Source organism: Ochlerotatus camptorhynchus, unplaced genomic scaffold (genome assembly GCF_037179485.1).
Source record: "Ochlerotatus camptorhynchus isolate MF236.1 unplaced genomic scaffold, CSIRO-AGI_Acam_v1.1 ptg000331l, whole genome shotgun sequence".
Taxonomy (NCBI): domain Eukaryota; kingdom Metazoa; phylum Arthropoda; class Insecta; order Diptera; family Culicidae; genus Ochlerotatus; species Ochlerotatus camptorhynchus.
This window is the reverse complement of record NW_027040819.1, coordinates 362,727-390,523: the sequence shown is the minus strand read 5'-3', so window position 1 is coordinate 390,523 and position 27,797 is coordinate 362,727. Positions and strand designations below refer to the sequence as shown.

Sequence of the window (27,797 nt, the reverse complement as noted above, 5' to 3'; positions counted from 1 at the left end):
TCGCTAATTGGGGCGCGACCGAATTAAAAAGCAGTCATCCGTCAAAATCTGATGTCAAAATCATGCTGACGTTTTGATGTCATATTTTTTGGGGGGTCTTTCAATGATTGATAAAAAATAACGAAAAACAAAATATTTTTTGTAAAAAATCAATTTAATAACAAGCAAATTAAAACAAAACAGTTACAGATTGCGTCTCTTCCACTCTGCTTCCAGCAATTCAGTTCGCAGGGTTTTCAGTTTCAAAGTCTGAGCGGGATTGTTCTGTACGCTTCCGTTGTACGCTGTGTGCTTCCGTTTCACGACTTGCTTATTATCCACTCCGGAACTGGAAGCTGATACTCCTTCCATTGTGAAAGCTGAACAAATTTCAGGAGGATAATTGCTACAACATTACAAACAACGTATGAATGCACAAATATTTACCAGCGCCGGAAATAACTCAACAAAATATTCAATCGATTCACTCAATTTACACTCACGCAAGACAAAAACTAAGTAGCTGCTCACAGCATCAGTTAAGCAGACGAAAGACTGAAAACCAAAACAAACGAGTCAAGCGCCCCCCGGTCAACTTTGACACTTGTCGACACCCCCCAATTAGCGAATGCCATTCGATAATTGGGGTGCAGTCGTGCCCCAATTAGCGAACGGCTACTGTACTACATATATGCGATACACTCAAATTTGGGTAATTGGGCTAAACCCCGGAATTGAGGGAAAAGTACTTAATTTTGGGTAGTTTTTCATCTCCGTGTATATAGAGATGAACTAGCCTAAGGCTAAAAATCTCTTTAATAAAGCCTAAAAAAAACAAAATCTCCGTGTATATAGAAAGTAGAAAGCGAGTAAAGGACATTTTGAGGAAGGTGTATTGGGTTGATCATCCCCTTTACAAAACTCATCCGTTGATGAGGGATGGTGAAGGGTGCCTCAGAAAAATCCCACTGACCACAGCTGGGATTGAACCCAGACCGATCCGGGTGAGAAAGTAGTCAGGGCACTGGCAGCTTGATGTGGTCAGGTTTTTGGAAGGTTTTACACCCCTCCCTTATTCGGAGTTAGTACAAATTTTAAATAAATTAAAATCGGATCAATGTTTAAACATCGTTTCTAAATAAAATCATTCAATTCTAATTTTTCTTCGTTTAGTAATATCCCTAATAAAAAATAACCATAAACGAACGATAACCCAAATCATTGATCTATTCCACAAATGGTTTGGATGATACCCAGAACACGTCGTTAAGCAAATTAACCGTACAATTTTTATTAAGGATGTTTGTGTGTACATACGACCTATTCAAAAAGCACTCCAATTTTCAAAAATCCATTTTTCTGCGTGTAGGGCTTTACCCAAAAGTAGGTAAAGCGGGTCAAAGTAATTTTCATTTACTTGTGTGCAGTTCGTATGGAATTTTCCACTGGCTTTTTAACCAAAAGTACGTTAGTTGTACCCAACAGTAGGTGTAAATATGATTATACTCAACGTTGGGTTCTCACACTTTACTACACCTGTTGGGTGGTTTTGCTCCTCCGTTTTTGACAACATTAGAAGGAGAAAAGGAGACAAACTATTCAAAAGTAGGTAAAAGTGAACTGGCCGTTGGGTACTTTTTTCTTACCGTGCACCAGCAAAATAATTACTTTATCTTAGAGTCGGTGTATCATTATTATATTAGTCACGCCAAGAGTGAAGCCAAGTCTACCTATTGAACTGTCAAAACGGCTACCTATCGTGCAAAGTAAATAAACATTACGATGCTACGAAAGGTCCACGAAAGGTATTGCAATAAAATATGAAATATAATCGAAGAAATGAGCATAAACAAGCAGTGAGCGTTAAATTGTCATGGGATACGCTCGGTAATGATTAGTAATGAGAATTTCTACTATTTTTTGTTAAGATAATTTGATAAAATCACTGATATAATGATTTACTACAGCCGCAATATTTTTTTTCTCTCGCTAGAAGTCATTTGAATTTGTTGTAGAAGTCCTCTGTTGCCAAGTGAAAAGAATGGAAATCTTTCGAAAACCGTGATGCGATTTCAACTGTTTTTCTCTTGGCGTGACTCATTATACACCGACTCTACTTTATCTGAAGTATATTCAACCCAAAATTAATTTTATTTCACGTAAATTTTAAAATATGAAATTTACTCAAAAGTAGCTTATTGAGCTGAACTATATCATTGAGTCGAATCTCTCGGTCCTTTTTTGACAACAATAAATAACGAGTTCATGTGAGAGGCTGAACTCAAAATTTAGTAAAAATAACTCAAATTTAGGGTAGTATTTTTTCTATGTGTACTGAAAAAATCAGGCTGTGCCAGATAAAACTGGCAACCTGGCAACGCTGAGCACTACACGCTATTTCAAAACTTCCCAAATTTGAGTAGCATCCACCCAGATCGGTCAAGACGGTCAAAAATGGGAAAACTACGTTGGGAATGACAAGTTGACAAATGTACAACATATACATGAATCCGTTCGATTTTTTTCATTTGTCAACTTGTCACTCCCAACATAGTTTACCCATTTTTTTGGGAGGTTCAGTTTTGAGAGATCTGGATGGATTCTACCCAAGTTTGGGAAGTTTAAAATAGTGTGTACTCCAAACGCTCCTAACGCAAACGCAATCGAGAAGAACTGTACTGTCATTCTTCTTTCAAAACAGCATGTTGTTTTGGTTAGCAACGAATGGATCGCGTTTCGCATTATTTTCAACAATTTTACGGCAAATAGCGCTGGATGTTTAATGAAAAATGAAAAATCTTCCTGTGCTAACTAATCTTCGGTCACAGTTCAGCGAAATTCCATCGAAACAAAATGAGGTAAGGAATTTGTATTTTCCCGCAAATAACCTCTAACAGTCACGTTGTCGTCGCCGGTTTGATTCAGATTTTGGCCAATCTAGGAACACCCCACATCGATTCCTTCAATTACATGCTGGAAGAAGGTATTGATGATGTAATTCGAAACCTGGAACCAGTAGAATTTGAACTACCCAGCAAGAATCGAGTGCGTTTACGTGTCACCGGGTGCTCAATTGCAAAACCAACGATTCCACTGAGTCAAATTAATGTCAGGGAGAAGCGGATTTTCCCTTCTGAATGTCGACAGAAGAATGAATCGTACACGGGAATGTGTACGATAATGATCGACTGGGATGTGGATGGTCAACCGAAACCTCCAATAACGAGAGACGTTGGGCCTTTGCCAATTATGTTGCGATCAAAGGCATGTAATTTGGGCGGATTATCACCACAAGAGCTGGTTGAACGAGGAGAGCACGAGGATGAATGGGGTGGACATTTCATCGTGAGGGGTCTTGAGAAGTTGATTAGAATGTTAATTATGACGAGGAGGAATTTTCCCATAGCTCTGAATAGAAATTCCTGGAAGGAACGTGGAAAGGAATTCAGCAGTACCGGTGTCATGATTCGATGCGTAAAGACGGATCAAACTTCCACGAACAATGTGCTACATTACCTTGTAAACGGGACGGCAAAACTGATGTTCTCGATTAGAAAATCGCTAACATTCGTTCCTATCGTGATGCTGTTGAAAGCTCTTTCGGATTACACGGACAATGAAATATTCAAACGACTCATCGCCGGCTTCGAACATGATCAATATTACAAACAGTAAGTAGTTGATCGATTTTCTAATGGATTAATTTTAATAATGTATGGTGTTTCAACACATTACAGTTGTATACAGAACATGCTTCGAGAATTGCACGAAGAGGGCATTCATAATCAAATAGAATGTAAAAATTACATTGGAAATGTTTTTCGCCAACGATTGTATCATTTACCACCATGGTATACAAATCAGGAAACGGCAGATTACTTGTTGAAGAGCTGCGTTCTAATTCACCTGGACAACGATCTGGATAAGTTTAACCTGTTGGTTTTCATGATGCAGAAACTGTTTACTGCCGCACAAGGACGTTGCAAAGCAGAGGGTGCTGATAGCGTTATGATGCAAGAGTTGCTACTAGGAGGACATCTGTACCAGAAGCTATTGCGTGAACATTTTGTTTCATTCCTCAACGGCATGAAGTTCAACATTTTAAAGCTTTGTAGCGACGCAGATGCCCACCTATCGCAAAATGAAATGATAATGGCTTGCAAGAATACTGCAAGCTTGGATCGTTCGTTTGCTAATTTTCTAGCAACGGGTAATATGCCGAAAGCAAGCGAGATGGGATTGATGCAGGATTCCGGATTGGTTATAGTTGCCGAGAACATCAATCGAATGCGATACATGTCCCATTTCCGTGCTGTCCATCGTGGTTCGTTTTTTGTTACAATGCGAACAACTGAAGCAAGACAGTTGCTACCCGATGCCTGGGGCTTCATCTGTCCCGTTCATACGCCCGATGGAACGCCATGTGGTTTGCTAAATCATTTGACCTCCGATTGCCTCGTTTCTAATAGTGCAGATCCAAAAAAGGTGGCTAACATTGAAAGATGCTTGATCCGGTTCGGAATGACGCCCATCAATAGCATATGCTTCGACAGTTTCCAGACTCGAGATTGTTATACCGTTATGCTGGAAGGTAAAATTATCGGACACATCCCGAAAAATATCGCGGCCGTAGCGGTTTATAAGCTCCGTTTGCTGAAGATCGAAGGACAGGAAATCCCGGAAGCCACAGAAATCGCTATGATACCTTCCAAGGAAGGCGGTCAATATCCAGGATTGTACATTTCCGTAGGCGTAGCTCGAATGATGCGTCCGGTCATGAATTTGTTTGCCAACAAAATTGAGCTGATCGGAACGTTCGAACAAGTTTACATGGACATCTGCATAACCCAGGAGGAAGCTTACCCGAATGTGACGACACACATGGAGCTGTCAAAAACATCTTTTTTAAGCAATTTGGCAAAATTGATTCCCATGCCGGATTGTAATCAATCGCCACGAAACATGTACCAGTGTCAGATGGGCAAGCAAACTATGGGAACTCCTTGTCACAATTGGCAGTTGCAGTGTGTTTCGAAATTTTATCGCTTGCAAACTCCGGGAACGCCATTGTTTAGACCGGTTCATCATGACAACATCGATCTGGACAACTATGCCATGGGAACGAATGCCATTGTAGCGGTGATTTCATATACAGGTTTGCATTGAATTGATTGATAAATAATTCATCGATGTGTTTAAAGTCTGCTCTATTTATTCCAGGTTACGATATGGAAGATGCAATGATCATCAACAAGTCAGCATTCGAGCGTGGCTTTGCCCATGGAAATATTTACAAAAATGAGTTCATCGAACTCAAAGGAGATAGTTTCTTCGCTCGAGATCCTCGCAATGAAAACCTTAAGCCTTTCCTAGATAACGATGGTCTTCCCTTCCGAAGTGCCCTGCTTGCGTACAAAAATCCTCTCTATTGTTACTTCGATACCAATGATCACAGTTACCATGTGGTGAAATTCGAAGGGCACGAAGCTGCCATTGTAGACAACATCAAACTTTGCGGATCCACTTTGTCCAGCGCACCGAAACGAGCCGTTATTACTTACCGCATAGTTAGGAATCCGAATGTTGGCGATAAGTTCGCTTCCCGAGCTGGACAGAAGGGCATTTGTTCTCAAAAGTGGCCAGCTGTTGATTTGCCATTTACCGAGTCGGGCATGATTCCGGACATCATCTTCAATCCACACGGGTTTCCGTCGCGTATGACAATTGCTATGATGATCGAAACGATGGCAGGCAAAACAGGCGCTTGTCACGGTTTGGTGCACGATGCTACACCGTTCAGATTTACCGAGAACAACACTGCTATCGATTACTTTGGTCGACTACTAGAAGCCAGTGGGTACAATTATTTTGGAACCGAGCGGATGTACAGTGGAGTCGATGGACGAGAGATGAAAGCGGATATATTTTTCGGAATTGTGCACTATCAACGCTTGCGCCACATGGTGTCAGACAAATGGCAAGTTAGGTCCACTGGGCCGCTGGATCAGTTGACTCACCAACCGAATAAAGGTCGTTCCCGTGGGGGAGGTGTGCGATTTGGAGAAATGGAACGCGATGCATTGATTGCGCATGGTGCGTCCTTCTTGCTGCAGGATCGATTGTTCCATGGGTCGGATAAGATAACGACACTGGTGTGCAGGAGTTGTGGTACGCTGCTAGGTCCAATCAGCAGCATTACGAAGAAGATCACTGCGAACACCACCGAGACGCAACGAACGCCTGCCACCTGTCGACTCTGTCGCAGCGATAAAGAAATCGGATACGTTGAAATACCGTACATTTTCAAGTTTTTGGTTTCGCAGCTGACGGCAATGAACATCAATGTTAAACTGGACCTAGAGATGCCTCAGCTGTAAATGTAGGTTATTTTTTCTTGTTTCAATAAATCTTTTATAAACGCGAAATTTTGTCTATAACGTTAATCTTTTGTTGATTTCAATAATGGAATGGTAGGTAAAGGGAAAGTGAGTGTGTAAGTGTGTTAATCACTAAGGACCCATGCATTAAATATGTCACGTAAAACTGAAGAAACAATCAGGGCTATTCTGCGCGGCGTGTGAGGTGAAGTGACAGTGAAGTGATGGTGAAGTGACAATTGTCACCTCGGGTGAGGTGACTCTCCATTTGATTTGCACGGAGAGTCACCTCACCCGAGGTGACAATTGTCACTGCCCAAGTGAGAGCGTGTCACCTCACCTCACACGCCGCGCAGAATAGGCCTGAATGTATGTAGTGTGTCACCCATTCCCCCCCCCCCTCTCCCCTTGGAGCGTGACATAATATATGCATCACCCTTAATTGGTAGGCCCGATGGAACGATAAATATATTCATTGTAAAACAATGGATTACGTTCTGAGTTACATTGATCGATTATCTTCATCGACTTTCTGTTTCGTTAATAAATTTGCTACAAAGCCGTTTCTTGCTGTTTTTGCCGTATTGGATGCTAGATAATCACCCATATTCTCGTTTACGTTCAAACCGTATTTTCCATTATATATATTTTTTATATGAAAAATACGGTTCGATCGAAAACGAGAATATGGATGAATAGCTTCTCTTGAGTGAACGTTACGTTGTTATTGTCAATAAAAGCAATCCACTTTTGGTAACACTCTTTTGAGCGTTCCACACTAAATAACCTTCTTCGATTTGCGTAATTATTTGTTATATTCAATAATTCATATTTTAGCTAAAATTCTTAGCATCTTGCAAAAACAAAACAAAACGGCGTATTTTATATGTTTTGACAACTCATAACTCGCAAACGTTACTTCCAACCGGAATTATGTCTGAGTCTAATATTAGCGAATTAGTTTATTATCGTTTTCGTTTATTATTATCGAAACCGAACTTTTTGTCAGTGCGAAGCTCAACCTGAGCTGAGTTTTAAAAACAAACGATCAAACTGACGTTTTTCAGAAAACAAGCAGGCCCAATCTTGATACCCGATCCACAGGTTGGAACTAAACGAATTCGCTATAAGATGTAGGAAAAAAATAATAACATTTCAGAAGGAATATATTAGATTTAAGACATTTATAATGTATAAAGAAAATGATAACTTGGCTCTGTAAAGTTTATTCGATTGAGCCTGTACAAATAAAGTAATTAACAAAAAAGAAGGAATATACACGGGAAGTAATTGAAGGTAAAAAAAGGTGTGATTTCACAAAACTGGACCAACAATTTACTACTATTTTATGAAATGCACACATTTGGGCTCTTTCCTCGGGGTTTGTAGAAGAAATTGTTATTATTATTAATTATTAATTGATGAAAATTCCAAATAATGTTTTAGTTCGAAGTTCGAGTGGTAGTGAACGTTATTTTAAATCATTTTTTTTTCTTGATTTGTTTTCCGTGCTGAGCATCAACGCTACCGACGCCAGCTCCCACACCTGGACCCTACCTATCGACCCATCAACTCATATAAACCGGGGACCAACGGCTTTACTTCCCTTCCGAAGGAAGGCGTGATCAGAGATGTTATGCCTCAGAACATCCCGGCGGCGCCGACTGGGATTGAACCCAGGCCTGCTGGGGTGAGAGGTAATCGCGCTTATCACTACACCACCGGCGCCGTTATTTTAAAGCGTTATTCAAAATTCAATTTACTACTACTCGAAATTCAAAATAAAACATATATTTTGGGTTGGCTTCTAGAACCACGAAAAAAGAAGCCAAAATTTGTGACTTCCATAAAAGAAATAGTAATTTGTCAGTTTTCTGAAATCGCTGCTAGAAAATCACGCCAAAACTGTTTCACAAAGTGGTCGACTTTACTTTAAACGAAACATAATCCATGGTTGGAGCGTCTTTCCGCGGAGGCACTAGTTTTCGGACAGACATATCGCCAGCGAAATGCTGTCTCTCGTACTAAGTTTCGCCTACCGTTTTCGGATATAAAATGATCAGAACTCATCACATGCCATTACCTTTGCCTTTATTTCGCCTGAATTTGTATTTACGGCAATTGTTAGTAGCCATTGTGTTTCAACGTGTAGTTGCTCCTATAGTTGCGGTACGTTAGAAGCATTAGGTTTCTATAGTTGCTTATGGAGTCTCCATAAGCAACCTATGGCTCATAACGTACCACAATCATAGCAGCATTTACCCTATTTACCAAAAAAACAACCACGAAAACGTTCTATTCGGTATTCCGCGCGATGGGGTCTTCCGCCAAGTGGAAGGGAAATGGACTTCCGCGGAATGGCATACAATCGCCGTAATTATTATATTTTTCCATTCAAAATATTATGGCTGTTATGCAACAAGTAAATCACATCAATCCAGTAATTGATCCAAGATAGGAGTTAATAAACAGTTAAATAAAAACAATAAACTAATCTTCAATAACCTTTGTATATTTTTCCTCTTGTTTTATCTTATTATGGTTTTAAATATAGTTTTAGTGTATTTATTTTCCATTCGCGCTGCTAATATTCTTGTGTGTTGTTCCGATCCATAAACGATCTACTTCCGTTTTTTTTTTTGCCCTCGCGCAGTGAGGGCGAGTAGTATAGTATTTCTGTTTTGTCCTTCGTATTCTGTATTTTTGTTAATAATTAAACATTAGAGAATAATGGATGAAAAGTGAATTTTGCCAGATGCTATTACATCATATCGAGGAAGGACTGGGGGACAAATCGTTATCTAGCGTGTTTTGTATTTTTTTTTTAATTATTTTGTAACTTTCATTCCTCCGTACGAATATCGGGTGACAGTCAATGATGTTTTGTTCTAGCTCAGTTCAGCGAAAGTAAAGAAAAAAGAACTACGTCAGCCAATAGTTTACATACACTACACATTAGTTTCTCAGCTTATGTTCCTGGTTCCTTTACTTTTTGTTTATCTTGTTCATTTTTCCGCACAATATGTATATGGGACAACTTTCCATGATATACAAACAGTATAACGTAATATATTAATAACGATATATGCATATATGAGTTATAAAAAGAAGGAATAGAACACCGAAAAACGCAAGCGGATGCCATTTAAATGACAAGCAGTACAACGGCTTAGGTACGAATTGGTCAATAAAATGGCTACAAAGGGTGGAATAAAAGACCTATGCGATTTTAGTCCTGAATGCAGTCTGCCTCGCACAGTTAAAAAACTTATTTTATTGCACCGATGATGATAATGCTTTGTGCAATGCTGGTATTAAAATTCAGAACAATAAGAAACGCGTAAACAAGACATGGATAACGTGCGTGTGTGATGATGATTTTATTTATTTACTGCAATGTCAGCCTTGATTCACGATGAAATCTATTTACGTGTTTCAACATTCTGCAAATATCTTGATCCTTGTCTCAATTTCACAATACCTACTCGTAACTACTATTAGTCTAATTGTCCTCAAATTGTGTTCTTTATCCCCTAATGTCTGCGTTTCGTAATATGTCTAAGCAATAAATGAGATTTATAAGTTGCAATTTTTAGTTAGTGTAAAACTAAATCAACTACTTGTCGTTAGAAGTCCAAAATACTTTTGCTCTAATCAATTTCAACAAATACATATCCGGAATCATAATCGTTACATTTAGGATTTAATTTTTGTTTTGTCCTCAGCCTAATCTTTGATACATTGTGGGAAGCAGAAGACCAGAGTGAGAGAAGAACATGATAAATCGTGTCACACATTCACAGCAAAATGGTTTGCTTTCGATTTCCTCTCGCGACAGTCTGGAGCCGCCTTTCCTCGCTTCCTCACTTATCCTTCACTGCCTTGAACAGTTTTGCGATCTGCTAGCAACATTACAACAGCTTTTATTCTACGATTCAACATACCAACATCACCATATGTTGCTTATTAATGATCTTCTGCTTTAATTTGCACACATACTCGCCCCACAATTCAAATGCTGCTATAGTTATTATTCCACTCCGCAATCGTTCGCAAAATCTTGTTTCATCTCTGGTGATACAATATTTCCATATCAATATTACTGTTATTATATGCATTACTTTTGCCGCAGTATGTGTTGTATGTTTGCATGACTTCTTCTATAGGCGAAGAACGAAAACACTACAGTTTCCTACTAATATTAATCAACATTACTACACACCAGCATCATTTATAACGAAAGGAAAAAAAACTAGCCTGCCGTTCCACGCTTAAAATTGGTCTACCAGTAGATTACACATTTCCTGCGTGACATTCTCTAAACTGGAGCGAATTGTCAGGCGGAACATCTGAAAAAGAGAACGAAACATAAATTTTTATATTAATTTTGAATATTTCTCATGATGCGCACGGTGACTCACCTGTGCTTGCTTGTTTGGTTCAAGACGAAGCAGACAGCCCACCTTGTGAGCTTGAGTATGAATGATTCCCGCGCAAACCATGTTATCCGGATTTGGGTCGACTCCTTCCAGCAGCTGCATGCCAAATCCGATCAACTTATTCCGAGCACCGGGCAGATCTAGAGGTTGCTGTGCCTTGAAGACGCGTTGCGCTCGTTGTTGCTCACTATTGAATGGAAAGAGAGGTTTCAGAAGTATGGTTGACAATGTACTTCCATTGAGCGTTGAGTGTACGCATCTTTTGAAAATGATTCATATCAGGCATAATTAACATCGATATTGCACAACGCAAGAGTACAGTTCTATGAAAATTTAATATGGAATAACAGAGGGGAGGATTAAGCAAGGATTTTCAACAGTGGTTTCAGAACAATTTTGCAAAGAAGATTCCTATTCCATTTCCGAAAATTCGAGGTCATGTGCGTATGCATAAGGGCCTATACGCGATGATCGATTCTCTTCATCGATTTTCTCTTTGCATTGCTACAGCTAAGCGAAACAATTTTGTAGAATTTATTCAATGTAGAGTTGTAACAGGTTGCATTGGCTATCAAAAGCAACAGCAAACGCACCGACAAACGTTAAATCTAGCGAGTTATTAACAAAAGAGAAAATCGATGAAGAGAATCGATCATCGCGTATACGCCCTTATGAATGCTCACTGTCGATTTTAACTTTTGGTTAAAATTTGACAGATGGAAAGTTATCGATGAACCCTGCTAAAGGGTGTCCACGATGAAATTGCTCTAACTTTTTAACCGTTGGGTAGAATTTAATGAAAATTTAGGTGGATTTAGTTCATAGTGCATTATTTACATCCTGCAAGTTTTAAAGTCCTGTGATCAAAACTCGCGGAAATGGAGTCGAAAGAACAGCTCGTGCGTGATAAAATCTTGCGCATTCATCACGAGAACAAGGATCTCTCGCATCGTTCCATCGCTTAAACGTTGGGAATCGCGAATTCCACGGTGTCGCGAGTGATTAAGCGGTTCGAGGAACGGTTGACCACCGATCGGAAGCCCAGAAGTGAAGGAAAAAGTATTCTGTACAACACCAAAAATCACAACCGCGTAGTTGGGGCCTTCAACCGAAATCCGAACGCCTCCGTTAGAGATGTGGCTAAGAAGCTGCACCTAAGCCGAAGTTTTGTCCAGAAGGCCAAACTAAGGCTGGGCTTCGAACGTTCAAGGTACAAAAGGCCCCTAATTGCGACGAGAAGCAGAACAAGTCCGCCAAAACCCGTGCCAGGAAGTTGTACCTCAACATGCTGACGAAAGTTGAATGCTGCATCATGGACGACGAAACATATGTGAAGGCCGACTTAAACAGATCCCCGGCAACCTGTTTTTCACGGCCAAGGATAAGTTCAGCGTTCCGGAGCATGTCCGCACTCAGAAGATGTCCAAATTTGCGAAGAAATTCCTGGTTTGGCAAGCCATCTGCACGTGCGGGAAGCGGAGTGCACCTTTCGTGACCCAGGACACGATGAACGGACAGGTGTACATAAAAGAGTGCCTCCAGAAGCGGCTGCTTCCTCTCCTGAAGGCCCACAACGTCCCAACAATCTTCTGGCCGGATTTGGCTTCATGCCACTACTCCAAGGACGTGCTGAAGTGGTATGCGGACAATAAGGTCAATTTCGTGCCGAAAATGTTCAACCCTCCCAACACTCCGGAGCTCCGCCCCATCGAGAAGTACTGGGCGATTATGAAGCAGCACCTTCTTAAATGACCTAAGGTAGTGAAGACAGTCGAGGAACTGAAGAAAGTATGGGTTTACATGCAAAAAAACGGTTGATTCACAGGTTGTGCAGAATCTTATGGCCGGGGTTAAGGCCAAGGTGCGGGCATTTGCGTATGGACTGTAAATAAAATACGAGTAAAATGGTAAAATGAAGTTTAATAGTTATTTCTCAATCCCTGAAAATTTGATGGCAATCGGATGAAAACTCGAATTTTGCGAATCAATTTTGTGTGTGGCAATTTCATCGTGGACACCCTTTATCCGAGCATGGTTATTTCTTGTTGTTTATTAATTTATTTGATAAGGCTCAACCGAATTAACTTTACAGAGCCGAGGATTCTTGGTTACTATACAATACATCTTAAAACTATAGTCAAAAGGTACAACACAATAAACACTTTATCTTCCGCTATCCAAAAAGCCTCCTCCATCAGAACTGGAGCCGCTTGCAGTAGTTTCATTGTATGGCAAATTGCTGTACGCCAACGAGGGTCAGAGCGCGTCCATTGCAGCAATGGACGCAAAACGTAGTCAGCACTCACACACTCATCACGAAACGGTTGCTTTCCAAAGTCGACGACGCATCGACCGAAAGAACTGCTAATGAAGAACAATGAGGAGGACCACACAATGGTTGCTGCCGAGAAAACAGACGATCGCGTAGCACACATCGAGAGTGGCCTGCTTTTGTCGACAGCCGAGTGAACACTCAAACATGGTTATTTCTGACAGACAAGAAGTTAAATTTTGACAACTGTGGCTCGAAAACCGGTCGATCGACAGCACGGTGATTTTCGAACATAGAAAATAACTTTCGAAATGTCACTTTTAACCACGAGTTAAATTTAACTCGCCAAATGAAATGGTTCACAGCCTTAGCGAAAAATTCACCAATGAGCTATTGGATTAAACAAATCGATGCCAACATTTCATTAGGACGAAACTGCTTTTGTAAACAATGAGTTCAGCCGCCGATTTCACTTAAATAAAAGCTCACTGCTGCAAACTGCTGCAGGAATCATTTTCCAACTCGATGGTGTTTATTGCATAAATGATGTATGCTGGAAGAAGTATCCCTATTTGAATACGTTGGGGAACCAAAAACAAAAACAAAACTTAATTCAGTGGAATTAAATGGAAGATAACCTTTTTAGCTGTTTTATTTTATAAAACAACACTGATTATAAAAGCAACATTTGCCGGCGCCGGTGGTGTAGTGGTAAGCGTGACTGCTTCTCACCCCAATGGGTCTGGGTTCAATCCCAGCCTTCGGAAGGGAAGTCAAGCCGTTGGTCCCGACCAATGTGTGTTTGGGTGCGCAGGTGTGGAAGCTGCGTTCCTGCACATTCGTTTGACGTCAATGGATGGCAATAGATGTCCGTCGGTGATTGGCACTAGATTGCGGAACAGAGACCGACGTTAAATAAAGGAAAGGATAAAAGCAACATTTCTATAGGAGATCCCGCCAACTCTATCCCTAACTCCATATCCCCGGGGTTCTCTTCTGGAACCTCACCCGTCTGAATTCCCCACCCCTCGTTTTTAAGAGAAGAAACCAGCCCAATGCTGAAAGTCTCTCTAATAGAGCAAAAAAAATATCTAGGAACATGTATCAAATCTAGAATTTCTCAACGTTTAGATCATCGCAACTAAAACTGGGCACTGACAAACAAGCAAAAATGAAACATAATACACCCAAACATGTGCATAGTATCATGCATTCTTATCAGTACCTTGATAATTGATTGAAGTGTGAATCAGTATCAAGAGAGGACTGCTCAATTCAAATCTCGTTAATAAAGAATAAAAATAAAAATAAAAGTTCATCTGATCTTTCTGCACAGTCATCAGAACCCATAAAAAGGCATTCCACTACTCACCCTCCGAGGTTTTTCCACCGTGCAAAGAAAGACTCGGCGTTCATTTCGGTTGGCTCGAAGAACTTATTAACGGTCAACGGTAGCAGAACAATGATTTTTTGTGTCGCTCCACCGTTCACCCGGAAACTAATTACAATGGACGGTGCTTCGCTGTAGTTGTCGACACATTCGGCCGTCAGAAGCTGTTGGATTTGTGCTCCGGCTTCCAACGTTGGTTCCACGGCTTTGATCTGAACGTTCAGTTTCAGAGCGTCTTCCGGCGACCATTGCAAAGTCGGAACAAAGTTTTGCAACGCCGTTTGAGTTTTGTTGCCATAGTACAGACCAAGGCGTCCGAGATTTTGGCGGAATTCGCTCTTGACACCGATCTGTAGGAGATCGTTTTCGAACAAAACACCATTGTTTTTGAAGACAAATCTGGAAACGGTAGTTGAGAAATTATACTTCAACTCAGAAAAATGTTGATATTTCACTTTGTCATACTTTTTGGCGTTGTTAATCACATTGCCAGTACCGTTCGTGGTGCTGTAAATATCTCCAAGGACGTCAATCAGTGTTCCAGTTTGAGACTGCGTTGCCGGCGGTGTGCTTAATCCGAGTAGATCGGAGCTTGCATTGGAGTTTACACTGAAATGTAGATTTACGTTGGTTACATGATACTTTTGGATTCAAATTAACTTACCCTGCAATGTGATTTGTTTGAGCAGCGTGAGCATTGTGGGAATTCGGTACTGGACTCTTGTCACGTATTTCGGCATTCTCCGGGACCCGACCAGGTTTCTTTTTCTTCAGCACTGCTAAAATAGAACTTTCTCGCTCCGGAAAGGATGGCATTTCCTCGAGAACCGTAGCCAATACGTCTGTCGATGCGACAATGCTCAGCTGAAGATATTCACTCGCTCGTTGCTGTAGCTCGGCATCGGCCGAACGCAGATTACTGTGCTGCCGGAATACATCCTGAATAGTGGAACGAATCTCAGGGAATAGATTGATGAATTTTATATACGTCGACAGCAATAGAGCGCGGGTCATAGATGAGCAGAGATGATATTTCGAGTGTAACAATTTGAATTGTACCATTGGGGCAGAACGTGAATCACCAGCTATCAAGTTTCCGAATTCTCCGAGAATGTAACCACCGACTTTGACCATATTTTCGTGACAGGCTGGTGCTTGCAAAGCCTCGAAGACAGTTTTCGCCGCATAGCCTTGAACTTCCTCTCGATTGATAACTATCTGAATCACTCGGTACCAGACTTCTTCGGAAACGTAATCACCGGCGATTCGAATCAGATTCAGAATAACATCCACGTACCAAGTGAAATCCGTAGCATATTTTTCTGCCAAGATGGCTACCTTCAAAACCATTTCTTCACGAATCGAATAATCGGCCGTTTCAAGATAGTTCAACATTTCCTGTACAATTTCTTCAGCATTGGTACGATCGCACATGGCGTATAGAAGATCTACTGCTTGCTGACGCACCGAGACATCCTTCTCCATTTTCATTGAAAGAATAACCACTTCCTGGTGTTTCTTAACGGCTTCGTGGGAAAATTCAGAAGTGGCCAAATGGCACATCGATTCCAGAGCTAAGTAACGTAAATTTGTCTCACGATTGCTGAGGAACTGTCCTAGTTGATTGCAAGCTCGAACCAACAAATTTGCTTCACTATCGTTGTGAATAATCAAGTTGATTGCTTCAAAGAGAACCGCATTCTTGGCATTGGAATGTTGAACTTTTTTGCTCTTCGGTGGTTCTTGGGCTTTGTTCAGAATCGTCTCCAAACACTCGTTAAGTCGTCCCCGTACGCCAGGATCTTCAGTGGGTGGATTGTAGTTTTGCAATAATCGCAACAATTTAACAGATAGCCACGGTGCCGGTACGAAATAGTACGTATAGTCTTGCAAATCCGTATAGGAAGCGGTTACGATGCGAGACAATCTCGAGACGGCCAAACTGACGCATCCTTTATATTCATCGGGATTTTTCTTGACCAGCGCATCAATCAAGCTGGTAGCCGCCGTCACTACGCCCATGTGCTGATCGTTTAAAAGATGAATGATCCTGCTGGTCCATTCGCCTCCAGGGATGATATCCGGACAAGTACGATATAAACGCAATAGACACAAAGCAGCCGATTGCTTTACCACATCCATCGTGTCGCCCGAAACGAGCAGCTTGGGTATTTCGGTTGAGAATGCTTCGGCCATGTCCCGGCTGCCAATGTTGGCAATGCACTGCAGTGCCAGATTCACATGGATAGGATTACGTGATTGCAAGTCGTTCTTGATGCTCTGGATAATGAGCTTGATCAGGTCACTGTTGGTGTTGACTAACACCGAAATGAACAGATAGCCCTACGATTGAAAAAAAAATAAGTTAATTTATCATTTTTTTTTTTTTTTTTTTTTTTTTGTAAAAATTAACCACTCACAATTTGCTTCTCGGAGTACTTGTTCGAGGACAGTAAATTTACAGCCTCCATCTGACCGAAGTCGATATCATGACCAAGCAGGAAGATGAACAGCAACTTGCACACGTACTTCTTCTTCTGATAACCGTCCAACGTTTTATCACCTTTGAACTTGCTCCGAATGTTGGCGAGCTCCTTGTTGATTCGCTTGATTTCAGCTTCTTTGCTTTTACCTGTGGATTGTAAGTATGCCAGCTTTATTTGCAGCTACTTAAGCCAGCAAATATATATATAGAGGATGTGACGTGAAAACTGGTACTCAATGCCTGTCTCCAAGTTTGCCATAAATTTTGCATTCATATATGTTGTGGCAAACAGTGCTGGTACCCTCAAATACAAAATACAATTGAATAAAAATGATGGAAATCCTATTAGATCCACTTTCAAAGGACATTCGACTGATTTTGATCTGCTTTTACAATTGACGAATCTTCAATTGATGAACGCTTGAAGTAACCTGAGAACATATCGACGAAAAACCTGAGCCAACCCGACTTCTACCATACCGCAGCCTGATGGTAAGCATAATGATCTACCCAGACAATCAGATGCGTGATAACAATTCACAGATGGGCCATAACTTACTACACTGCCCATAAAAGCATATCATTCTCATCTGGAAAATACAAAGCCGAGAAAAACGACGCAAAGTTGGCAAAATCGCTAAAAGTTGCCAAATCAACCGTTACAAATGTAATTAAAGTGTTTGGGGATCGTTTGTCGACAGCCAGGAAGTCTGGATCGGGGGGAAATCGAAAACCGGAAGCCACTGAGACGACAAAGAGAGTTTCCGGTAGTTTCAAGCGAAACCCTAACCTCTCTCTCCGAGATGCCGCAAATAAGCTGGGTGTATCGTCTACAACCGTGCATCGAGCCAAAAAACGAGCCGGACTATCGACTTACAAGAAGGTAGTGACTCCAAATCGCGATGATAAACAAAATACGACGGCCAAAGCGCGATCCCGGAGGCTGTACACGACGATGCTGACAAAGTTTGACTGCGTGGTAATGGACGACGAAACCTACGTCAAAGCCGACTACAAGCAGCTTCCGGGACAGGAGTTTTATACGGCAAAAGGAAGGGGAAAGGTAGCAGATATTTTCAAGCACATGAAACTGTCAAAGTTCGCAAAGAAATATCTGGTTTGGCAAGCCATCTGTACCTGTGGCTTGAAAAGCAGCATTTTCATAGCTTCCGGGACTGTCAACCAAGAAATTTACGTGAAAGAGTGTTTGAATAAACGTCTGCTGCCTTTCCTGAAGAAACACGGTTGTTCCGTACTGTTTTGGCCGGATTTGGCATCTTGCCATTACGGTAAAAAGGCCATGGAGTGGTACGCCGCCAACAACGTGCAGGTGGTTCCCAAGGACAAGAACCCTCCCAACACGCCAGAGCTCCGCCCAATTGAGAAATACTGGGCTATTGTCAAGCGGAACCTAAAGAAGACCAAAAAAACTGCTAAGGGCGAGCAGCAGTTCAAGGCAAACTGGCTTTCTGCGGCGAAGAAGGTGGACAAGGTGGCTGTACAAAATCTGATGGCAGGGGTCAAGCGTAAGGCCCGGCAATTCGGATTTGGAAAAGCGGAAGCCTAACTGAATATTTTTCCTGAATTTTATACTAATTGAACTTGAAAAAGAAATTTTATTTGATTTTTTAAATAAACGATTTCACCGATTTACACGCGTTTTCCCTTGACCAAATTTTGACCGTATCACTCTTTATATATGATCTAATCTTGCCTTTTCCATACATTGCAATTAGGATTTGCACCGTCGGAGTTAACCTCAATCGGATAAAAGTTAAGTGGACTTAGGCTGTGTTCCATTTGGTGAATTATTTTTACTTAAAATTGACAGATGGAAAATGTTCAAATAAACCTTGGAATAGCAGGTTATTTCTGACAGACAACACGGAGAAAAAATACCCAAAATTTGAGTTCTTTTTACATACTTAATATTGAGTTCAGCCTCTCACTTGCACTCTTTGTTGTTGTCAAATAAGAAACGAGAGATTCGACGCAACGATATAGTTCAGCCAAATAAGTTACTTTTGACTAAATTGTATATTCTCAAATGTACGTGAATTAAACTTAATTTTGGGTAGAATATACTTAAGAGTAGGTATTTTTTTTTTGTTTTTTTTTCGAGAGTTGACCAACTGCAGTCTTAATAGGCTAGCATCTCGATTGGGCTCTCCATGCGATACACAATACTAACAGACGGCTCGAGCTATGGTGCTCACTAGGTCACTGCAGCTTTTAGGCTCATATTGTATTAGGACCATAAATCCGGAGAACCCTGAGATCTGGGCGCAATCGTCCCTGCAAACAAACACGTCAATTGCCGGTCTCCCGCGAACAAAAGAACAATCCTGCAAACAAACTATACCAAATCATAGAGGAACTATTCCTCTACCTGTTTGTGTTATTAGTTTTTCCAGATTGAGCCCCAATCCGCGAGAAACCGACAAATGACGTGCCTACACGCAGAAAAATTGAATTTTGTTTCAGGGCCTAATGTATTTTGTTATTGATTCAAACATATTGTATCACTATTCCAACAAAACATATTTTTGAATCAACAAAATGGTTTTTATAATCAACAAACAGAATATTGGCTTTACAACCAGTTTGTTGATTAAAAAATATTTTTCTTTGAATCAACCGAATAATATATTTAAATCAATACCAAAAATATATATGCATTTGAATTTAAAAATCATTTCTCTGCGCGTATCTACAAAAGCAACTACGCTCCAACCTCGAAGCTCTCCGGAAATATGTGATAAATCATGTAAATGTAAATGGAATACAGTAATGTCCCGATTTTGTCAGCCCCCTTTTTTGACAATGTTTTCCAATGTTCTATAAAACCCATGTCCTTTTTCAGTAATCTTCTTGAACCTATTGCACCAAAGTATACATTAAATATCCCTCTTAACGATGAATGAGAAAAATTTTGATTTATGGGTATGTAAAATTATTGAAAGAAAAAAGTCTGAAGCTGACAAAATTGGGTCATTACTGCATTTAAAATAAATAAATTCATTCTTACCTTTTTTATGGTTGATTGATTATTAATTGCTATTATTATCAGCTTAGAGTTGGCTCCTTTAAAATACTGCGTAGAATTTACCTCATTATTCCTCAGCTCCATCGATTTCCGTTCCTGCGTGGTTTTTGTGATATAACCACGCTCGGCATATTACCCTGTAGTACGACTTGGGCGTGCACCATGCAAGTAACTCATCTCTCGTCAAGATGATGGGATATGGAGTGATGGTGAAGGGAGAGAAAGGTATAGACATTAAAACTATCCTGCATCTGAATTCCAGGCATAAATTTCATCGAAACGAAAGAAATTTATACATATTAGGTATATGTAGAAATGTGAATCTCTTCGTTGAAATGTATGCCCGTTTACCTGTAAGTGTAAACGGAGCTCTGGTCGACATTCCGGTGAAAAAGCTAAGCCAACCTGACACCAACCTGACTTCTACCAAATCCCAACCCGATGTTGACCCGACATAAACCCAAATTGACCCAACAACAACACGACATTTGGTTGACATCGACCTTAAATTTGCCGTACATTGATCCGACATTGGGTCGACTTGTCTGTTCGGGATTATTTTGCTGAGTTTCTTCCATACTCCACTGTCGTATATCAAATGATAGTAAGTGACTCAATTGACAGTGACGATGAGCTTCAAATGAGAAAGGGGCTCTTCAAATTATGGTCATGTGAGAATTCGTTCTTTAAAGTTCTTGAAGTTAGAAAAAAATATCCCTGGGCCAGGGTGTCCATTCAAATTCAATTGTTCAATTCCCGGTTATTTAATAATAAACCAAACCCCAACATCCGTCTTAAACAAAAAATAACCGTATAAAATCAAAGAGTTTCACTGCGAAAAATGAGCCTAAATCTTGTTTTGGTACATCAGAAAAAGCATACAAGAGATCTGAGAATGAGAAAACCAGTATTTAAAGATCTTCATATATTCCTGGAGTTTAGATCTTGAAGTCCTATAAGCCAAATCACATTTTGTGGAATACAAAGATATGTTACTAAAATATTAATCATTTTCGAAATTGTCCTGGCGATATTTTATAGTTTAATCAAAATCTTGTTCCTTATCCACTCCGAATTTTTGAGCATTTTATACATCATTTAAAATTATTAATTGTTTGAAACATGAAAAATGAACTCCCAAGCCAATCAAACGCTTCCATTAGAATTTTTACGAGGATTTCTTATTCTTACTAGATTAAATTTGAGAGTATTGCAATCGAACAGAAATTCGATCGCCTTTATGTTTTGTATACTTCTCAAATTTAACTAGTTTTTGGAATCAAAAACAATATTCTAACTCTATTAATTAATTGATCGTAGTTATTTAATTAATGGCACCAAGAAATGTACAAAATATTGCGATGCAATCAATTATTATTTTGCACGTTGCAAGATAATTTAGGTACAAATCCCTCTTTCCGGAGATGAACCAGCCTGCGGCTGAAAATCTCCTAAATAGAGAAAACAAAAAAAAAGAAAATCCCTCTTCTGTCCCAAGCTCATCGATGCACCCCTCGAAACATAGTAAAATCCACGAACCCCTCATTTTATCTGTCAAACATTCATAGCGAATCAAAACAAATATAGTGTAGTACTAGAATTTTGACTAGAATGGGATACGGTAATCGATTTACTTGGGACCAAAACGCTAGTCAAGTAGTGAGTCAATTTAAAATCGTTAGTTTCCACCGGTTGGTTCTAGTGTGATCGGTCAAAAGTTCTTGGTAAACAAAAAAGTCAGCTAATCGCAACTGTCTCGTAGCATAGAGGTAACTCTCTTATAGGCTAGTCAAGTAGTGAGCCAATAAGGTGTTGCACCGCCGGGGTTAACCTCAATCGGATGACAGTTCAGTGGTACTGTTTACGTGGACTTAGTCGATTTTTTCTTGGGTAGATTTTCTCGATATTTTTCAGACTGCAGTGAGATGTAAACCATACTTCTGCAATGTCCACGAGCAACATCCTTTCACCGCGCATTTCCTCGGCATATTTCAAATAAAAATTCGGAATTCTTAAAATATTTTTTTCCGAAAAAAAAAATCTAAGTGCTTGTAAACAGTTCCACCATAGAGGTAACTCTAAGACCAGAAGGTCCCGAAGAAACGAGCTCAACTTTTTGGCTCAGCACGAACCCCTCATTTTATCTGTCAAACTTTCATAGCGAATCAAAATAAACATAGTGTAGCACTGGAATGTATACTAGAATGGGATACGTTAATCGATTTGCTTGGGACCAATAGGCTAGTCAAGTAGTGAGCCAATTTAAAATCGTTAGTTTCGAATTGATTGTTGGTTCCACTGAACTGTCAAAAACTTCATGCAATGAACACTGACTTCGGTACAAGCTGTCCGGTACAAGCTGACGAAAATTTGACAGGAGCGCGGGGCAATATTTACTAATGATCATTATAATTTTATTTAACTTAATTAATCTGTTTAATTTAAGTTTAAAACAAAACATTATTCATTATTTATGAACATTTATTGGCCATTTCACATCAAACATGACAAACAAGCGCGTTTTTACTTATTAAAAAGTGTGATAAAAATGCGAGTTGTTGTCAAATCGTCTTGGTGTTTTCGGCGCACGATGCAAGCAATAAGTGCTCCGAAGACACCAAAACGATTTTTGTATGAAATGTATTTTTCGTGTACAAAGTATTTTAGATTTTAGATTCAACGTGTACAAATGAACGTATTTTTTTTAAATATTTTCCAGAGTGTGTACACTCAGGTCTTTTTTTACACGGGGGATACGTACCGTGTAAAAAAAAACCTACGAGATTTAGATTTTTCGCATGCTTAAATGTTTTTAAAAAATCGGATTTGGATGCCATTTGTAATTAATGCATGATATGGTCCATATAGACATATTTTAAAGATTTCTGTATTTCCACCAAAAATTGTGATTTTTTTTAAGTATGCCATTCGATTACCTATAGCTTGAAACGGATAATGTGATTGGAATCAAGGCGATAGGTTGTATCGTTGTCGAGAAATCGTTAAAAACGTACCGTGTAAATCGTGGAAAACCGTGTAAAAAAACCGTGTAAAAAAAAACCGCGTAAAAAAAGACTTCAGTGTATTTACAATTCAGCTGATTTATGGAGTTGATCGCCTATCGATCAGAACCAGTGAAATTGCACAGAGATTGATTAATTGATTCATTCAATGTATAGATATAATACCGACGTCGGCCTTGGATGAAGGAGAAGGATGATTAGTTTGGCAATCGTTGTTACCAGAGCCAATGCCAATAAGAGTCCTTTTTTTCAAATTCTTTATTTAGGAGATTTTTAGCCTATGGCTAGTTCATCTCCGGATAATAAGAGTCCCGCAAATAGAATATCTTAGAAACAAGCAGCGCGGTTTGTGTTTGCTATAACTTATCAATACCAAAATAAATAATGCGAAATAATGTTTTTCATAAAAAAAATGTCAGAAATATTTTCTGTAACGAATGCAATACATACTGCAAACTGGGTCTAGCGAAGACAAATCGAAATTATCTTATTCAGATTGCTGCGATGGTTTACAAATTGCTAGACAAAACAAATTAATGCATGACTCTCTCATAACGAATTGCACTGGTAAAACAAAACATGATCATGTTTTAAAATGATTTTTTTTTTTAATAAATGCAATACTTTTCATCTATGAGACCTCTCGTAGCTCAGTCGGTAAAGGCACACCTACAAAGCAAGACCATGCTGGAGATGGCTGGGTTCGATTCCCGGTCCGGTCTGGGAATTTTTCGGGTTGGAAAATTTCTCGACTTCCCTGTGCATAGTGTATGATGCTGAGCCAAAAAGTTGAACAAGTTTCTTCGGGACCTTCTGGTCTTAGAGTTACCTCTATGGTATGATTACAAACTTAGAACTTTTTACAGAAATCTGTAAAATTTTACCGAAATCTCAACAGCTGAACGTTCGGTAAACAGTTTCACAGATTTCCTATACTTTTCCACAAATATCTGTGATTTTTTCACAGATATCTGTAAAATTTTTTTTACAGATATCTGTGAAAACTGTAGGAAAACTGTAAAACTGTTTACCGAACATTCAGCTGTTGAGATTTCGGTAAAATTTTACAGATTTCTGTAAAAATTTCTAAGTATATATACTTGCCACACAATTATACTAATGCAAAAATGGTACAGACATCGAAAGCTCTCAATTAATACCTGTGGAAGGTGCACCTAGAACACTGAGAGCACGCAATAAGCTAATATACGATAAGCAATAAGCTTGAAGAGCGAATAAGAAGAAAATAGTTTTCATCTATTTTCTTCTAACAGCAGCAAATAAATTGATTCGATTTTAACAGTTGGTTCGACAATCATTATGTCTCCGACAAACAACTCCCATATACGTCGGTGCAACAATCGACCGATTAGTCGGAACAAAAATCGGTCAACTGTAAAATTTCTCATCGGTCAAACTTTTTATGGAGCAGCTCTTTTTTTATACCAAATAGCTCTTAGGCCAAATGGACATTACGAAAATCAAACTTTATCATGTCAAACGGGGTAGAGCCCTTGTACTAATACTCGACTGATAAAAACCATTGCATCTTACCAATTAAAAATATCCAGGTTTTTTTTTTTTTAATTCTTTATTGAGATTTTTATCCTATGACTAGTTCATCTACGGGTTCAATATGCAGGTAGTCCATACTGGAAAATAGATATAAGACCTTAGTTCTTTGAAGTGAAAAAAATGTACCCTAATTTATAATCGGTAAGATGCGATGGTTTTTTCAGTCGAGTTTTAGTACAAGACACTAAAGAGATCTGCACATTGTAGACGACGAAATACGCGTATCTTTCAAGGATAAGCAATTAAGGTAGTGGAATTAAATGGAAATTACTAATCCTTATTTCTTTCATTATACCGTTAGTCCACTATAGACGCCCACATTCATCAGGATCAAATATGTATGCTCTTCTGTCAACCCTCGCCATCTAAATACAAAGACTGATACAGTTACTACACTACATTGTAAGCAAATTATAACTAAAGGTGATTTCGACTTGACTAACCTACTTTTGAATTTTGGTTTTCTACACTTTGCAATTTACATTGATTAAAATCATGTTTACTAAATAGTTTCTGGGTATCACTAACAAAATGAAAACTACTAAAAATGATCAGAGGAAAGGAACCCAAATTTGAGTAACTATTTTATTTTTTTTTATTCATGAGGAGAACTCTATTTTGTACGCATAAGGAAAAAGAAATAAGTACCATAAACCGGGGCAAATTGATCATGATTTTAAGTATTATGTGAATATTTACTTTGTTTGTAGTTTATTTTCAATTCAATATTTGTTAAAACCAGTACTGGTGTACAGGTAATAAAACCTAATAGATTGATTTGTTAAATTATTTACGCAAGTTTTAGTTTCAATCATTCAATATGTAAATAAATTGATCAAGAGTTTTTTTTTATGACTTTTTAAGACTTGTTCCAATACTGCCGTAATAAGCACATGTGTCTCACGGTACATCAGGATCCATAGAACATGGAACAGTTATGTGTACAACGGCAGAATAACTTTAGTTAATTTATTATCACTTGTCTGCATATTGTGAGTTAATGTGATTAAAGCTCATAAAATATAATTGATATGTGTGAAAAATGTGTTTATTATTAATAAATGTGGCAACAAAAAGAAACTTGAACAATTATATAAAAATAGAGAAATATTGAATCATCTTGCAGAAATAAACGTTGAAAAAAAAAACGAACGCTATCAATTTGACCCGACGTCAATTTACCTTCGGTTGGCAATATTTAAAAAGTTATTACGACTAATTACCAGATCTTAGGTACTTACAATTACGTATGTCGGATATGAACACGGCCAAGCCGCGCATTCCATCTCCCCGAACAGGTGCCATGCTAGAATAACACGGTCCTCCGGTCGATTACTATTGTTTATCTCCTTGTTTCCGCAATTTTTTTTTATCGGCTCGAATGCTTCCTGTAGTAATAGGCAACTAATCAACTCACAGACGCACTTCCGATCGATGTTGTATTCACTTTTGCCTACTTTAGTTCAGCTAATCATACCAGCTGCAGCAGCGCCTCCGTAATCTACTGCCTTGCTGCTAGTGGGAATCTGTATCGAATGCAAATAAAAACATGAAGAACACCGACTTATTCGCAAACACTTTCTTTACTAAACACTACAGGAAAAATTTCGCCTTCCTGCTTTGTCTACTCAACTCTAACCCGCAGACTGAACAGCGAAAGTTACTGCCTCCGTATCGAGCATCGGTCAGAGAAAAGAATAATTTATTTAGCTCAATTATCTGATAACAGATTCAGAAACTTACATCCACAGTGCAGAGCACGGAGAAGGAAAAAGACGGGCACTTCTCTTAGCAATGTTCTACAACTTTTTCCCGTGCTGTCCGTGGTGGCCTCCGGAGATGACAATATGAATGAATGAATCAATGTACGCGGTGAAAAGAGGCAAAACGACAACTCCACGACGACGTATGATGATGATAATCACTTCTTTTGACGCCCTAAAAAATTTCACTTCCACACTTGCGAATTGCTGCTAAGCCCGACACAAATCGGACAGAATAGCGCTTTTGACGACTTTTCAATCCGGTCCTGGGCCCGATTACGTGATCTTTGTGCAATTTTTCACCCTCCAACTGGAATCATAACACAATACCTTGAGTAGTTGGCCAGAAAGGATTCACTGCTAACCGTTCTTCGCTCCGGGATTAAGGATAAAAATCAATCGATTTTTTCGCTCTTTACTTCGTCCGTCTGCTACTTTGGTATTATACTGGTATACTTTACCGTTTGTAGTTGTTCACATTAAAATTTAGCTGGCGTTTTCTCTCTTCTCTTCTCGCACACATGCACATTCGAAGTGAAAGTGACACATCGGTTGTCAGATCAGAATCGAATATCGCACAGCGCTTTACAAGGGGTCTAATGATTTTCTATCCTACACTCAAAAATAATACAATTCATTATTAGATTTAAAAATTAACTTTTTTCAAATTCACCGATTGTATACCCTAATAAACGGGTACCATACTCTAACGATATCATAGATGGTACGACCATCCCACATAAAGTTGGGATGATATCCCGAATTGGTGGTTAGGCGCTTCTTATGGTTATTGTTTATGCGGGTGCGCTCCTTAGATTAAATTTTACACCATCATAGCTTAAACTTTATACCAAGTATGAACAGCAGCAAGGGGCAAGACATTGTAATATATATTTAATATATTTGAAAGATTTGGTGGGTTTCAAAATATTAGCGATATTTCGCTATATATTTTCCCGCTGTCAAGAAACTGATGAGTTTTTAATTCAGTGTTTGTTTCATGTCATCGTAGAAGAAGATGGTGGCCGAATGTTGATCCCCCCTATTCTGCGAGTCACGTGACTCTCTCTCACCGGTGAGGTGACAATAGTCACCTCGTGTGAGGTGACTCTCCATTTGATTTGCATGGAGAGTCACCTCACACGAGGTGACTATTGTCACCTCACCGGTGAGAGAGAGTCACGTGACTCGCAGAATAAGGGGGGATAATCAGGGTTATTCTGCGTGGCGAATGAGGTGAGACGACTCGAGTCACTCGTGTCAACCGATTCCAGCTGGCGAGTGAGGTGAGAGAAGTCACTTGGGATGAACCCGGTGAACTCTCACCTTATTCTCACAGTCGTATTTCGGTGACAAAAGTCGTACTGAAGTGACGATTTTAAGTGACAAGAGTCGTAACCTCCGCTGCAGTCGACTGGAAGGAAAACCTTAGAGTTCTATAAGCGATG

The 27,797-nt window shown here is 39.5% G+C and overlaps 2 protein-coding genes across 3 annotated transcripts; one reads left to right on the top strand and one right to left on the bottom strand.

Moving 5' to 3' along the window:
• The first annotated feature begins 2,673 nt into the window (after positions 1-2,673).
• RpI135 (RNA polymerase I subunit Rpl135) lies at positions 2,674-6,404 on the top strand. Its single transcript, XM_065230787.1, has 4 exons — positions 2,674-2,837; positions 2,905-3,650; positions 3,717-5,134; positions 5,200-6,404. Exons 1-4 carry the CDS (start codon positions 2,769-2,771, stop codon positions 6,354-6,356), a joined length of 3,390 nt encoding a protein of 1,129 aa, XP_065086859.1. The 5' UTR covers positions 2,674-2,768; the 3' UTR covers positions 6,357-6,404.
• A 2,443-nt stretch (positions 6,405-8,847) lies between these two features.
• On the bottom strand, positions 8,848-26,791 carry AP-2alpha (adaptor protein complex 2, subunit alpha). Of its 2 annotated transcripts, none has more exons than XM_065230785.1 (8): positions 26,330-26,791; positions 25,828-26,112; positions 16,878-17,089; positions 15,122-16,800; positions 14,923-15,066; positions 14,440-14,856; positions 10,778-10,982; positions 8,848-10,705 (listed from the first exon to the last, which is right to left on the bottom strand). In XM_065230785.1, exons 2-8 carry the CDS (start codon positions 25,889-25,891, stop codon positions 10,628-10,630), a joined length of 2,799 nt encoding a protein of 932 aa, XP_065086857.1. In that variant the 5' UTR covers positions 25,892-26,112; positions 26,330-26,791; the 3' UTR covers positions 8,848-10,627. The 2 variants fall into 2 exon arrangements, with proteins under 2 accessions (XP_065086857.1, XP_065086858.1); XM_065230786.1 differs by having other exon boundaries at positions 26,680-26,791.
• Between the last annotated feature and the right edge of the window lie 1,006 nt (positions 26,792-27,797).

What these genes read in the sequence shown, in the direction of transcription:
- RpI135 (XM_065230787.1), top strand. Translation starts at nt 2,769, where the DNA reads ATGAAAAATCTTCCTGTGCTAACTAATCTTCGGTCACAGTTCAGCGAA. An exon ending in TTCCATCGAAACAAAATGAG is followed by an intron (nt 2,838 to 2,904) that starts GTAAGGAATTTG and finishes GGTTTGATTCAG; the next exon opens with ATTTTGGCCAATCTAGGAAC. An exon ending in AGCGGTGATTTCATATACAG is followed by an intron (nt 5,135 to 5,199) that starts GTTTGCATTGAA and finishes TATTTATTCCAG; the next exon opens with GTTACGATATGGAAGATGCA.
- AP-2alpha (XM_065230785.1), bottom strand. Translation starts at nt 25,891, where the DNA reads ATGGCACCTGTTCGGGGAGATGGAATGCGCGGCTTGGCCGTGTTCATA. An exon ending in CATATCCGACATACGTAATT is followed by an intron (nt 17,090 to 25,827) that starts GTAAGTACCTAA and finishes TACAATCCACAG; the next exon opens with GTAAAAGCAAAGAAGCTGAA. An exon ending in AGTACTCCGAGAAGCAAATT is followed by an intron (nt 16,801 to 16,877) that starts GTGAGTGGTTAA and finishes TTTCAATCGTAG; the next exon opens with GGCTATCTGTTCATTTCGGT.